Below are 15,841 nucleotides of genomic sequence, written 5' to 3' on the forward strand. Positions count from 1 at the left end.
TTATAAGGGCTTTGTGACAAATAAGCATATTCTAATATCCTGATAGTAAATAGCTGGCTTTCCATTAAGTTAGGATTATAGACTACACAGCTATTCTAGACTGTTTTTATTACAGCTTTGTCCATTGTCAATATTTCTATTTTTGTGCTGTACCATAAGACCAGTTGTAGTTCCATTTTTTCTATGACATAGATGTAAAAGATTTCTGTAGCTGTTCTATGAATCCAGATGAGACCCATGGATCTTAACGTAACTTGTAACTTGTAATACTGAATCAAAAGATACCACTTTTGCAAAGACAAGTCAAAATTACCAAAAAAAAGTATTAAAAGAGACTAAGAGAAGGTTCTACTGAGTAGAAGATTTGAGAGGAGAAATAAGAAATATAACATTCTCAATTTCCAGTCTAGCAAAACTTGAGAAGAATAATTGCATGAAATATTATTAAAAACAAAAATTAGTCAAAGATTGGGAATGAAGGATATTAATAACCTATGACCACCAAATAAATTACCTAATTTGACATGAAATCATGTTCTAGCAATGAAGAATGAACATAATAACTTAGTGTCAGAACCTTTCAAACCATAGCTATAAATGAGATTTCTTTTCTGCAGGTTGTTCTATGAGAACAGGAATAAATGAATACAGAATCTTTACATTAAATGACAAAAACCATGCCTATACTTATTTTAGTTGCCAGTAACGTCAAAAATGAGCACAGTAGTGAAAAAATCTACATACCCATGTATTATTGAAAACAGAGATTTATGTTATTTATTATTCAACAAAGTTAATTAACCTGTCAAGATGACCTCAGCTGAAAACGGGAGGAATAATTTCCTGTCCTTTTTTTTATTTCTTTACAGGGCTTGCATTTCATAAAAAGATATAAGAAGGCACAGTTCTGGACAAAACAGAGCTTGGGGCATTTCTCTTGCTATTTTCAGAAGAGTCTCATTTTGACAGCTGTTCAAGCTGTACTAAAACTGTTCAGGATGAATGGTAAAGTTATTTTAAATCTTTTTAAATCCATGGCCCACAGAGGGAAATTCTCTGCTGAATTCCTTGAAACAGCTGAATACTTCTTTAAAGATGGAACATCATATACCTAATTTGAAAGTCTACTTATTATTATACAGCAGTACTAAAGAACAAAGAGAAGCACTCCAGATATATTAATTCAGTAACACTGGAGATACAGAATACCCCTTAACTGAAATACCAAGAGTTTAAAAAAGAGATTTAAAAACAGTGAAGATGAAGAAGGTAGTTGCATACATATTTTTCCAGAAGTTTCAAGTATGAAAATAGTGGCAGAGAGGTTACACTTCAGAAATTATATAGGTACAGAAACCTTTCAGTGGCTGATAACTGTTTGAGAAAATATTAAAAAAAAAAAATCACTGATAGATTAATGCACTGAACTATCTTTGCTGTTAGCTTACATGATTGCTTTGCCCCAGATGGTCTGCTAGTTTTTTAACTCCATGGACAGCATTGTTCTCAGAGTTGATGGATAACTAACTGTTTTTTTCCTTTACCAGTAAAAGGCTGCCAACAATGACTCATTAGCATTTTAAAGCAGTATTTTTGTATGAAAAAAGAGTTGAGTAAATCTGGGATAAATATTCTCCAGCTAACACATCAAAGGATGTGTTCACACTAGAACTTTGGTTCAGATCTTCCTTCTTATAAATGTGCTGAGTGGTTTTACTATGAAGAAATTAGCTTAGAATTCCTTTCAAAGGAAGCGTACTGAGAAGCTCAACTAGGTGCACAAAACATGTTCCATCTCCTTTTAGAGAAAAAATTATTGACAGATCTTTTTGACAACTTAGAACCACATCAGTAATGATGTCATTTAGCCCAGAGGACTTGACCAGATATAGTCCACAGAAATTTCTCTGAACCATATGTAATGCAAATGCAGATAATTCCCAATCCATTATTTGTTTCATTATCTGATCAGTCTGATGGATTATTTTTTAATTCAGACAAAGACACAGTATGCGAAGCGTAGCCTTTCTTTTAGGAGAAGAGATGAATGGTATTCTTGATATTATTGTTTGGGAAGTGCAAATGTTGACATTTAATGTACACACTAATCTAAACAGCTCTTTTCTCCTATTCATCTGCCCTTACTGAAAGCTCCTCTGGTATGGAAGCACACTTCCTTATGTCTTATTAATCAAATAAATGTAATTCTTAATTTTTGCATTTTAATTCATATGGACACTTTATAAAAGTGGTCTCCAAATGAACTGAATTAGCATCATTTAATCATGTCACAACAACATGATATGAAATCTTATAGACCTTTAAAAATTTAATAATATTTCATTATTTATCTTTATTTGAGATTTAATACTAATATGCAGAAGTGAACAAAACTATTGTTCCCAAAGTTGCTGAGTCTATCCCATATGAAATAACAGCAATGACTTTTGGTAAACAAGGGAGAGAATATCAATAGATCTATTTTATCAGATGTTTAGATGTCATGAGGAATTGAAAAAGAAGAAAGAATTAAGAAATAAATGTTAGGTTTTGTACAGTTGAGATGGAGTCACAAGTTCAAGAAATATGAAAACCTGGAGTTAGCTCATCAATCAACAAAAGAGAGAAATGTGCAAAGATATCTTTCCTCAGAGTTTAAGTATTGGTTGAAAAGCATATTTTTTGCTTTCTTTTCATGTAGTTTTCATTGATGAGATGTCTAAGCAACATTTAAAATTACTGTCAGTCATGCAACTAGCACAAGTAAGAGAAGCTCAGTTAGATAACTCCCAAAGAGAAGTATGGAATTTTGTACATTACATTAAAAATTTGTAAGGGCCTAGGAAGAAAGAAGAATTCTTTGTAATAATCAAAGAAAAAAGTTGCTCCATTATATATAAGAAGAACTGTATCTAACAGAAAGACTTTTTAAAGTATGCTATACTTTTCTCTGTTAGTTTTACTTTGTCAAGTGTTTTTGACTAAGCTGTCTAAAATGTTAACCAAAATAATACATAAAACATTTTAAAAGGCGAAAAATACCTGTTCTGAAAAAAGGGAAAGAAAAAATCTGTATTACAGAAATCTTAGGAAATGTTTTTCACCATTCATATACTAGTTAATTCTGAAAGTACTATAGAGTTATTAAAGTAGACACAATTTACTTCTTCTCTAGGAAATGCCCAGTTTACTAAGTATCTGATTACAGGCATTAAAATAAATACACTAAAAAAGAAAAACTTTTTAAAGTATGATAATATATGTTTTTATGATCACTGTTATTCCTGAAATTAAATTAAAGCAAACAAGATTAATGCCATAAATAAAGGAAATAATGCAAAATATGCAAATATGCAAAGAAAGCAAAATTGTAAATAAGTAGTCTGTATATACTGTAAATATACAAAGTTTTCATGAAAACAGACAAAGAATAATCAATTTCTTGTTGAATATTTAAGTATTTCTCCAAGAGAAAAATGTATAACAAAATCACAGATTTGTCAGTCTCTTTTTATAAGTAGGATATTCACTAAAAATCTATTCCAATGTTTCTCAGGATTTATTACATAGACAGTTTCAGTGTTACCAGGACAGAAAAAGATCAAGCATAATAAATTTGTTTGTAACCTAGGAGTTACAACTGTCATGATTTTAGTCTTTGCTTGTTTTTTTTTTCTAAAAGACTAATGTGATTTTTTCACAATAAAATGTCCTGAAACATTTAATTTTTTAAACTTTGACAACAGAATTACTTCAGAAGCTCAATTCTGCTTTATTTCATTTGTTTTTTTCAATTTGAACATTGTTTCTTTTCATCAGCTATGGAGAATAAGGACTAAGAAATCAATTTCCTGCTATTATAATAATGTGATTACCCATGAAATACTACTTTATCATTAGGTATTATTTAAAGAAAAAAAAAAAAAAGTGTGATTGAGAAAGGAAGGCAGTTGTGTTAGGTGTTCTGGCTTTTGCCATGGATTCATTATCCATAAATTATCCATTTTTTTAGTAAAAGAAGTCAGAATGAGAAAAGAAAAAAAAAGAGCTGAGAAACCTATCATCAAATTCTCATGCTGTTATGGATGTCATCAAAACCATGCACTACTGTTCACAGTGTCATGGAATAACATAAATTGGATTTTAGTCAAATACTTTTGGTGATTTGAAGCTTACCTCAGTTCTAATTATCATCTATATCTGATTAGGTTCACCACAAACTACTTTAAAGTTCTACTGCAGATATTCAGCTTCTAAATAAATAAATTTTTAAAATAAATAAATAAAAAACAAACAAACAATTTTTTTCAATTACGCATATCTAGAATTAAAATCAGGTTATCTAATACAACAATTAAATGTAATTATTACAGTAGCACTTTTGAAAAAAATAAGTGCATTTTTAAACAAAATACTTGAAACGTTTATTATTTTGTCCTGTAGGATTTCATGTATGCAATCTAAATGTGTACCTAATGGCATCTTCACAACTTAAAATAGAAATACATTGGTAATCACTTCAGTTCAAGAAAGACTACACTTTTCAGAAAGCAAATGTGGAAAAGCTCAGTTGTAAAAAATGCTTACAATTGAAAACATACAAAGTAGATAATGAATATGCTGATAAGTTGCACAAAAATTAATTTCTTGAACTGTTAAAATACCCACTCTGTAGGTCATCCTGCTGTATTTGATCTCCTTTCTCCCACATTCTAATACTTCTTTAATTTCCTCCTTTTCCTCCACTTTCTTACAACAACCTTCTTAAAAAAATTTCTTATTTGTGATTTGTCATTAGCTGATCTCATGACTCTATCTTAAGTCTCAAATTTCTTATGGAAGAAACAAGAATTGAACTTAGTTATTCTAAGTCTGCAGGGCACTCATTCCTGCATGGTGATGTTACACAGTAGGCAGTGTTGTTGCAAGAGAAATTATGGCAGCCATGACTCTCTCCCTTTTATAAATTTACTTTGTCACTAGCTTTTTTTTTTTTTAAGCAAGGTATACATTATTTGCATGCTGTATATGATGTATATTCTAATTTTTCTGAGTAATACTGGTTTTCATGCTGTCTTCAACAATTTGCCATAATAAACCTTAAAAGATAAGCATTATAAGATTTACTGTAGTGCTATTAGTCTGAAACTCTAGGTTTGGTTCAGATTACTGTTTTTGTCCTCTAGTCATATAGTTGTTTTCTTAACTTTTTATTGTTATTGGACATTACAGTCTATGAACTGAATAATAATGAATCTCTTCCGAGAAGTAGTGATCCTCTTTTAAGTTGCATGTAAAGATTATGTAATCTGTTAATATTATTAAATTATATTACAATTTTATTTCTACAGGCAAATGTAGGAGAAATTAAATTCATTCTGTGCTGGTCTTCATTTGGCATGAGGTTTTTTTGGCAAAATTTGTAAGTGCAAGTATTTTTCCAAGGTGCTATTCACAAATAGCATCCAATTTATCTGTTTTTATAATATTATTTCTCTGAAGAAAAATTTTTACATTTCTCCAAATTTCAACAGCTGTAATTTATGCAGAAAAATCAGTAAAAATAAAAACAAACAAAAAAGCAAACATGAAAAAAAGCAGAACACTTTGATTAAGCACATTGGATGATGCTTCAAAAATTTAGATTTAGAACATCTTGCAGTTGCTGACAATTTAGAAGATGAAGAATATCAAGGGTTTCCATTGTTAAAGTGAACATAAACAAAGCCTCTATCTCTCTCTGCTGTATGCCAGGGAACATTCCAGCTGCAGATTTGTAGCCTGATAAGCAAAAATTTTGCTCATTCATGAGTCATTCACTTAAATGAATATTAGCAAATAATGCTGTGTTACAAAATAAAAATTAGTTCAGTTTTCTGAGAGTATCAATTTTTGGATATTCTGTTATATATTCATGCCTCTACAAATGAGATACAATATGACATATATTTCATTCTGAATCAGAATATTAACATACTTTTGATTTAAACTGAAATTAAAATTTTGGTTAAATATAGAGTTAAAACCTATGTCTCTACAGTAAATAATAACCCAGCTCAAGGTATAAAATATAATGAATCAGAAAGAAGCCCTAAAATTGTTTCATGTGTTCATTTTATTAATAAATAATTCAGGCAGCAATGTCTGAGTATATTAAATAAGAGAAGATGCCTAACCTTGTAAAAGTAACAGGTCTCAAATTCTGTAAAAAGCATCTGGATAGTGGCTTTTTCTCATAAATAAGAGAGGTCCTGTCAAAGTTTCTAAAATTTTTTTTCCTCCTTCTGTATCTTTTCAAGAATACAGTTTAATTCTATGACACAACCACTTAGTTCAGATCTACTATGCAGATATTTTACTGAGGATATATATTAGGTCTGGCACATATGGAATCAATCTGTCATGTTGCTTATGTATAGTTGTACTTTAAAGACATATGCAAAAATACAGCAACACAGATTTTGCAATTGTGAAGCTAATAAAAATTTTGAAAATATATAGTTCTAATTTGATGAGAAAAACAATGCAGCCCAGCCACATACATGCAGAGCTCTCTTCAATGTATCTGCTCATAGAAAAGGACTAGCAGGTCACTTTGCTTATTTTTGTCTCCTAGAGAGAAAGAAAATGGACAAGTCATGACAGTAATATCCATACCTAAACATCTGGTCTCAATTCCTCTCCAGAGTCCAGATGACAGACATTCCCTCACTGCAGACCCAACTAGCATGTATCCTGAGTCACAAGTAAATATAGCTGTAGATCCGTATGTGATTTGAGTTCCAATCTTATTCCCATTTGGAGGTGTAGGAAGTTCTCCACAGGAAATAACTTCATGGCAAAACAAAAACAAAACATAAGTGTACAGCTGAGAATCATAAACACCCATGCAATAATTCCTATTAACCAAAAATATTTATCAACCAGTCAATCAGATAAATAAATTTCATACCTTGAAGTATTTTGGAGAAATCTGTAGAAATCATAGATTAAAAACCTGCAAATAAAAACTATTCCTTCTCCAGAAATTATACTTAAGAGAGGAGGAAGAACAATTGAAATAATTTCTGTAAATTTCAAAAAAACTTCAGAACATTATTGAATGCTGTTTAATTATCTTGGTTTTATCAAGTACATTCTGCATACTGGAATATCACAATTGCTCTCAGATTTAGATATGCTTCTTTGGTAAGGGGCTATTTTGCTCTTCTAGATCATAGTGAAATGCTTTCCCTAGCATTCACACATTACATTTTTATAAAGAGTGAATGATATTCATTAAATTAATTGCTATTTATTTACAATTGAAAGCATCTTTTCAATCAATATAACTTTTTTCTCTGTCAATTTTCTTTTAATAATTACCAAAAACCATTTTATTATTAGTAAAAAAGAGCCTGAAATTAGGTAGCACAATTTATGCCTAGAAGAAAATAAGCCATAATATTTCAAATAAAGCTTCTCAAAACATAGCTAAAAGAAGTTTGTCTTTTAAAGTAAAAAGAGATACAAATTTAGTATGTAGAATATACACAGAGATATAGATACTGAGAAATATACCATATTTTTAACACTAGAGAGATGAAATATTGCAATTAATTTTAAAAGTTCTCTAAATTATATATTAGATTTCCAGTTAAAAAGAACTCAAAATTAAAATTAATTTCCAGTATAATTAATCTGTGTTTGAAAATGAATTTTTAAACCTCTTTTTGTTCATATGTCTTGTCAATAAACTAGAAATGTATTTTAAGCTACAGTTATCTGGTTTATCTACAGGCTTTTTAAAATATTTTTGTATTTATACATAAACATGGAGATATATACATTTTTGATACAGGAACCAAAAGCACAGTTGTATCCCACTCTGTATCCCACTCTGTCAGAGGGTACGTCACACCGTGTTCCATAAAGAGAAAGAGTTTTTCAGCTTCAAAGTGTAACCAAACCCCACAGTTTTGAAAACGAGATATCTAATGTAAATTTATAAAGACATGTGCTTTTCACAGCAGTATGGGAGGGAAACACAATCATAGCTACATCTTTAGTTGATTTAAATATCTGAATATTATTTTTTATTTTTTGGAAATTAACTATTGCTGGTTACCAGCATACCAGCTAATGTAGGAATGATGTAGATACGTGCAAGTGCACACTACATGGCAACTACCTGAAAGGAGAGATTATTTTATTTATCAAGTGTGCATACAGGAGACAAAGTTTTTGCATTTTTCAAGACTATACTGCATTCCTGATCTAAAATAAACATATAGGAAAATATTTTCTTTGTACCTTTATAAATTTAGGGACCTTTAAACTCCAGAAGTGTGCCTACAGATATGTCCTTGTCACTAAATCTAATGTATTATATTTGTAAATAACAATCTTTAGGATACTCAGGAATTCCAGCCAAGAAACACTTTTTCTAATTTATGGTTTTGAATACTAAATTATTTCATTTCTAGTTCACCCAATAAAGCATTTTTTCCTGGAGTCTGTACAGCAGATGCAGATAAAAGATGTACTCACTTTGGCAGTAAGGCCGCTCATTTCTCCAACTCCAGGTGCCATTAGCAAGACATTCAATAGATGCTGGTCCCAAACCATAATACCCAGGATCACAGCTGAAAACTACTTTTGTTTTATACTCATAGTGTGAACCATTTACTATTCTCCATCTTCCATGCTCCAGAGTAAAAGAATTGATGCTCGGACATGTAACAACTTCCAAAATAACAAAAAGACATCGATGTTGGTGGCTTAGTACAAGCAAATTGGGAAAATCTAGACCATTATTAATCAAAAATGTATTTTAAACACACTGACATAATCTTTGGAAACTAAAGCTGTACTTGAAATTGACTGTGGTTAGAGGGTATGAGTTATCTCATTTAATTAATTTTCATCCAGAAACAGAAGGGATTGTATGTGCAGAGTAATGCAGTTGGTGTAGATAGGAGCTATACCATAGCTGAATTCACTGTAGATGGACCTTCTGTGACATTTTATATCAGGCACCAGAATCTTTACTAAAATCTTAAGTGCATTTAAATGGAGAAATTATTTTTCTACACAAGTAAACTCTATGAGATATGAAAGACTTTGAGAGTCTGCACGCTGGTGACAGAAGAAATAATACCCATATGCAGGTTGTTTTTTCAACAGGTATATATTTTTGTCTTGTTTCTTAATTCTAAGTGTTCTTCCCCCAGAAAAGGAACAAAAAACATTCTACAACACTAATAGAATAAAAAAATAGTATAAGAAGCATAACAATCTTTCCCACTTTGTTTTGCTCTATTTTCATTAGTTCTTTAGAAAGAGAAAAATTCATGACAGGATGAAATTTTCAAGAACAAGAAAAGAAAAGGAGAAAGGGGAAATACTTGAAAAACACTCCAATCTTAATTTGCTTTCATTTCCAAAAGTAATTGGGTGAGATAAACCAAATCCTAATGTGCATGAGACACTGACAACCCCATATTGCTCTTACAATCACCTGGGTTGTCATATCTCATTTGTAACTGCTGATATCCACTTCATTTTGGGAGTTACATGCATTTTCCCTGCAGTGATTTTCCCCCAAGTTTAGATGACGTAGGACTATAATGATGGGATGAATATAAATAATAAGCATCAGTTTCAAACAATTATCACAGGTTTTGCAATTCTGGATAGTAAAAGGGATTTGCTAAGAGTACATGAATTATGCAGCTATCACTGAAGAGATGCCTTTTGTAGAAAACCTGTGCAATCATTAACTCTGATTTAACTGTAAATTAATTATTAGTTTGATTGTATTCTATAAGCTCTAGCATGTTTATTCTGCTTATGCTGTTAAGTTTCAGCATGTCTTAGTTACATATACTTCATATGTGTATTTGATAACAATTTAATACCAGCAAATAATTCATAGATCAAAGTAACCTGAAGATGAATGTTTAAGTCATGTGAAGATTTGTGCCAGAGGTAAATTACAAAATATACAGACAGGCTTTTACTCACCAGAGACTTTTTACAGGTTACTCACCTACACAGCGAGGTGTTTTATTGTGATTGCTCCAGGTACCATCGGGCTGGCAGACTGCAGTAGTAAGCTCTTTGGCTGATAGCCTGTATCCATCATTGCAAAAATAAGTAACACGGGTGCCAACCAAGTAATCTGTAGTTAATATCCCACCATTTAGTGGAGCTTTAGGAATTCCACAAGATATTGCTGAGTAGGGGGAAAGACAAAGATTTTATATCTCCAGTATAAGTTTCCACTGACCTCAGAGAGCTTATGCATTGCAAAAATCACTAGTCTTAAATTCATAAAAATTACTTTTTAACTCATTTATGTGTGTTTTAAGCATAGAAATAAGTTTTCTTAAAATTTTAGGGAACGGAGTCCAATGAAGCTTTTGCATTTTGATGGAGAAAATAAAAAATAAAAATAATAGTTCATAACTCTGCAGCTAAGAATTCAAAATGCAGATGAAAAAAAAAACAAAAGGTAATAGAGAATATCTGGAAAAAAAAATATATGACCAGCATGGCTAAATCAGTAAGGCACCAGTCTGAGAAACACTCTTTCTATGTTTCTGTGTCATATGATTTATGTTAAGATTTCTTCCATCAGTTGTATTTTGTGACCTCTGGCAAATCACTAAAATGACCTTTCAGTATTCTATATTTTCCACCTGTAAAGCAGAAGAAAAATACCCTTTTGAAAATACTGAATCATAGAATCATAAATGGCCTGGGGTGAAAGGGGTCCTAAAGATCTGGTTCCCTCTGCAATGGGCAGGAAGATCATTTACTACATCAGGTTGCTCAAAGCCCAGTCCAGCCTGGACTTGAACACTTCCAGGAATGGTGCATCTACAGCTCCTCTGGGCAACCTCTTCAGTGCCCCACCACCTTCACAGTAAGGAATTCCCTCCTGATGTGTAATATGAACTGATCCTCTTTAATTTTAAAGCCATCCCCACTATCCTTTTGCTGCATACCCTTGTGAAAAGTCCCTCTTCAGGCTCCCTGTAGGCTTTAGTCCTCATCTTTGTCATCTGTGACTTGTGAAGAGAGACTGTAGCACTTGTCAGCAAAGACTGCGTCAAAACCACGGCTGAGTAACTCAGCTTTTGCCATGTCCCAGGTGACCAGGTATCCTGCATCCTTCTGGACAGGGCCCACCATTTGCCTAGTCTTCATTTTAAGACCAATGTACTTTAGAAGCTGATTTTGTTGCCCTTGAAAAAAATGGACAGATTGATTTTATCAAGGCTCTAGCTTTCTTAACCTGATCCACAGCTGCTTGGACAACTTGTCTGTATTCCTCCCAGATGCCTGTCCTCACTTCCACCTCTCTAGGCTTTGTTTTTGTATTTTCTTTTGTCCAGAAGCTCCTTGCTTATCCAGGCAGGTATCCTGAAGTTTCTAACTGGCTTTCTCTTTGACAACATTTCTGAGGATGCAACTTTTCTGAGCTTGGAAGAAGTAATCCTTTGACTATTAACCAGTTATCTTAGTCTATAAAACTTTAAATCTAAGGCTTTATTTCATGGTACTCTACCAAGCAAATCCCTGAAGTGGTCAAATTCTACTCTTCTCAAGTCAAGGCCAACTAGCATCTACCCTTCTCTCTTCTCTAAGGATTTTGTACCCTAGAATTTCACAGTCACTGCACCCTTCAGCTTTATATTCCTCATCAGCCCCTGCTTGTTGCTGAGAAAAAGATCCAGCATAGCACCTCTCCTTGCTGGCTCCTCTATCTCTTAGAGAAGAAAGCTGAAACTGCAAAAAAGGTATAAGCTACTATTTTATTTATTTTCTTTAACAAAAATAATGTACCAAGAGAAGATATGGTTCTAATAAATTGTCTGTTTGGGTACTAAAAATAAAAACTAACCCTTTTCCACTTTCTGAAACCATATATCTAATGTAGGTCAGATAAAAAAAAAATTGAAAAAAAAGGGGCTTAGGCATTTAAGTCTGAAGTACCTTACTTTGAAGTCAAATCTTGAGCCCTAAGAAAGTATCTATCGTGCCCACACAGGAAGGTTAATCCTCTCAGACTATGTATAAATACTTGAGAAAAAAAAGAGTGAGATCTATTTTTGCCCCTACTGGGAGCTGATCTGACATAAAACTGATTTGCTTCATAAGCAATATAACAACTGTGTGGAACAGTACCAAAGCTAATAATCACAGCTAAGACACAGGTAAAGCACCAATTCTATAACAACTTGCAGAACAGAGGTATAAGAATCAATGTTAAAATATTCTTGCATTGCCAAAAAAAAAAAAAACCCTTACATATAACAAGGAAATTTAAGAAAAAGAAAAGCTACAGTACAGACACATTCAGCTGAAAAGATCATAGAAAACTATTTCTAAGTTGCTATCACCCCGTCTTAGCAACCATAAGAACTTATACCTAATGAATGTCACAGTTTCCATCGGCAAGGAGAGACACACATTTAGAAAAAAATAATAAAACCTTGATTAAGAAATTGAAGATCCCAAGAAACTATAATTGAATTCAAAGCTTTAGAGGGTATGAGAACATGACCCCAGAGAGATAAAAAGTGACATGCTAATTAAACAAGAATGTTCACCTTCCATCTTTTACTGAACATCTGATAAAACTACTATTTAACCTCTCATCACCAAAGAAAGAAACAATTTCTATGACACTAGAATGAAAACATGTGACCATGTTTATTTATTTTAAATTCCTCAATAGCTTGGATAGAAGATTAAGCAGATCTATCTGTTCCAAGATGAGAACTATATGCTTGTATAACCAAGTAACACTCTTCACTGCATAACTGGCCTAGTTTAACCTCTTCCTTCAGAAGCACCTTAATGATAATAAGAGCTTTGAGACAATTACAGGAGTTACCCGAGCAATGCCTATTGTTTTACACCAGGGCCAGCATTCAGCAGTGCATAAAATTAAAAATTTGCAAAAAATTTATAACATGTAAACAGTGTTGATTACAATCCTAAGCACCAACAAATTCTACAATATTGCTTATTCACATAACGCACATAATTCACACTGTCTCTTTTACCAGCCACTAAAATATATATCAGATACATTCTAGCTGCAACCTGAGATGGTCTATATCTACCATTGAAATTAATTACTCCTTCAGTATTAAAAAATCTCCATTAATGACTTGATAAATTTTGAGTCATATTATCCATGTTAACAGTCATTGTGGCACAAGAAAAATATATCTGTCCCTTATCCCTAAATTTTTAAGAAACAAGATGCAAACCAGCAAGGCTTGATAACAGACTTTTAAATAAATAAAAGATCTCCCAAAGGTCACCCAATGACATTTGAGTTTACAGCAGCTTTGAGTTGAATTTCACATTTGTGGAAGCTTGTACAGAAAAGTTGCCTAGAGAAGTTGTGGATGCTCCATCCCTGGAAGTGTTCAAGGCCGGTCAGACTGGCTTTAAGCAAACTGGTCTAGTGAACAGTGCTCCTGCCCATCCCAGAGGGATTGGAACTACATCTTTAAGGTCACTTCCAAGAAAACCCTTGTATGATTCTATGAAAATTACCTTTTAGTTAGGGGAAAATGCAAAAAAAATCAGAAAAAGTTCTTGCCACATCAGATACTTTGACAGAAAAAAAAAAAAGACAAATAGGAAATATCCAAAATTCATTCAAAATAGATTTATCATAGAAATGTTTGGTCATTACATGTCAGCTTGGACAACATGGTTAATCAAACTAAAACATTAAAATATATTCCTTTTTCACAAACTTCATAACATAGTTCCAGTTCCAAAGGTATAAATTTAAAATATACACAGTTTTTGGAAAATCTTAATCATATTAGTTCTCAAAAAACACCAGAATTTTGAAGACTTATGTGAAATTTCAGAAATTATTATTGGACCAAAATGAATGTTAAAGCAGTGTTTTTTGTATGTTAGTCTTATTAGATCCTCTTGAAATACTGTTTAAAGTGCATTTGATTTATGAAGTTGAAAAATTTTAGCAAAGAATTATGACAGTGAAACATTTCCCTTCTACTCATTTCAAGTCAGAAAACTGATGGCTTATATTAGAAAAAGAAAAAGAAAGTTTCTTAGAGTGTATTTTTTTTTAACCAAAGAGTTTACCTTGACAGGCTGGAACTGGAACATCCCACGAGTAATATCCGTACGGAGACTTCCTGCAGACGGCAGTACTTTTCCCGATGAGCCGAAAGCCGCGGTCGCACGCCCAGCGGACCACGCTGTTGAGCTGTCCGCCTGTCTGACTGACAATGAAACCGTGCGGGGGCGACTCTGGGGTGCTGCAGTAGAGAGCTTTAAACATAAATATTAAAGGAATAAAATATGTGCTCAGAATTCATGTAGCAATTCTGGAGAAATTCTTGTTGAACTCAGCGGACATCTGGTTGGACACTGAGAAAATATTGGTAAAAGTTTTAATTTATGTATGATAATGCATACATTGGCCAATTTCACAAAATATAAAGGTGATAAAAATAGAGGTTTATAATCTATTTACAAGATTCAGGTTTCAGTAAAAAAAAATATAGTGATACCTCACTTTTATAATTGGCTATAGCTTTTATGTTTGGGGGTGTATTTTTATTTTATTTCTTTTACCGTCTTCTTTTTAAATTAAGTAACTACTAAACTTTAGTTTATGATGAAATTTATTGTAATTGTATCCATTTCAGTAGTGTATAGATTTTTGAAAGAGGGAAACAACTACTGCATCCTGAACATAACTCTTTTCAAATAGTCCTTTTTTCTGGTCCTAAATAAGTTTTTTCATTTAAGTTCTGTGATACACTGAACTGAAGTAAAACATTAAAAAATGGATTTTAATGATATTTATGACTATCACCATAAATCTGTGGAAAAATACCAAATCTGCTTTTAGTTGTTGATTTATTTAGAACACATTAAGTCTTACAGAAGTCTTATCTAGAGACTATGGAAAAAAATCATAACTCAATATGAGACCGTATAATATCTCTAAGAGTTACAGTTATTATAATCTGAAATTATTTATGTACTTAACAACTCTGACATTAAATACTGGTTACTTACTATGTTTTCATTAACTTCCTTGTTTATTGAGTACCAAGTTATTTAGGTTTGGCTATCTTGTCCACTCATAGGAGTGGACAAGAAGGCTCTTATAAGCTGGTAACCACTTTAAGATGAATTTTCATTGTGTAAAAGTTTAACTTGATCTCTGATCAATTTGATTAATAGCTGCTAGCCATAAAGGCTGTCTTCCCTTTTTGTAGGAAAGAAAACTGTGCTGGAAGCTTCTTTCCAAGTGCTTCCTTTATGCTTTGAAGAAATGTTGATAACTTGATATTTATTTTCTCAGGAAAATAAAGAACTGCTGCTTCACTTGCTCTTTAAACTTTTCCACGCCTCATGACTTCAGGTCAATGTTTTTCTCACGTGAAAGCTTCCTCTAACCAGAATGTTTATTTACAAAAAAAAAATTATTAAACATACTAAAGCAAAGAGCAGAATTAGAACTACTGCTATATCTTTCAGACCACATGCTATGAAAGTATTTTCTTCCTTACACTAAATGTCTCCTGACTTACACTATTTGAAAGATACAGAGACATACCAGTATTTCCTATGTGAAACAGACCACTAGAAAATATTTCTTGTCTGCCTCTCAACAGTTCTCTCTTTGCCTGTAAGGAAAGACTTGGAAGAATTTTCTCTTTCTCTTTTAACAGATCCAAAATGGATTACAGGAAATGAAAATCGATAGCATATATTACTTTATGCCTAGTAAACAGCAAATTTTACCTAATGAACAACAAATATTTTAAGTCTGAGAAAACTG

At 32.3% G+C, this 15,841-nt stretch overlaps 1 protein-coding gene across 6 annotated transcripts in view; it reads right to left on the reverse strand.

The window, feature by feature from the left end:
* The window catches only part of CSMD3 (CUB and Sushi multiple domains 3), a 578,243-nt gene that overhangs the window by 60,388 nt on the left and 502,014 nt on the right, over positions 1 to 15,841 (reverse strand). For all 6 annotated transcript variants that reach the window (XM_085572460.1, XM_085572459.1, XM_085572458.1 and 3 more), the window contains 4 exons: positions 14,128 to 14,316; positions 10,031 to 10,216; positions 8,530 to 8,724; positions 6,658 to 6,831 (listed from right to left, as the gene is read on the reverse strand). In XM_085572460.1, the coding sequence (XP_085428586.1) occupies positions 6,658 to 6,831; positions 8,530 to 8,724; positions 10,031 to 10,216; positions 14,128 to 14,316 (744 nt within the window). The remainder of the gene's footprint in view (positions 1 to 6,657; positions 6,832 to 8,529; positions 8,725 to 10,030; positions 10,217 to 14,127; positions 14,317 to 15,841) is intronic.

The sequence above is a fragment of the Lonchura striata genome, chromosome 2 (assembly GCF_050655825.1).
Source record: "Lonchura striata isolate lonStrDom1 chromosome 2, ASM5065582v1, whole genome shotgun sequence".
Taxonomy (NCBI): domain Eukaryota; kingdom Metazoa; phylum Chordata; class Aves; order Passeriformes; family Estrildidae; genus Lonchura; species Lonchura striata.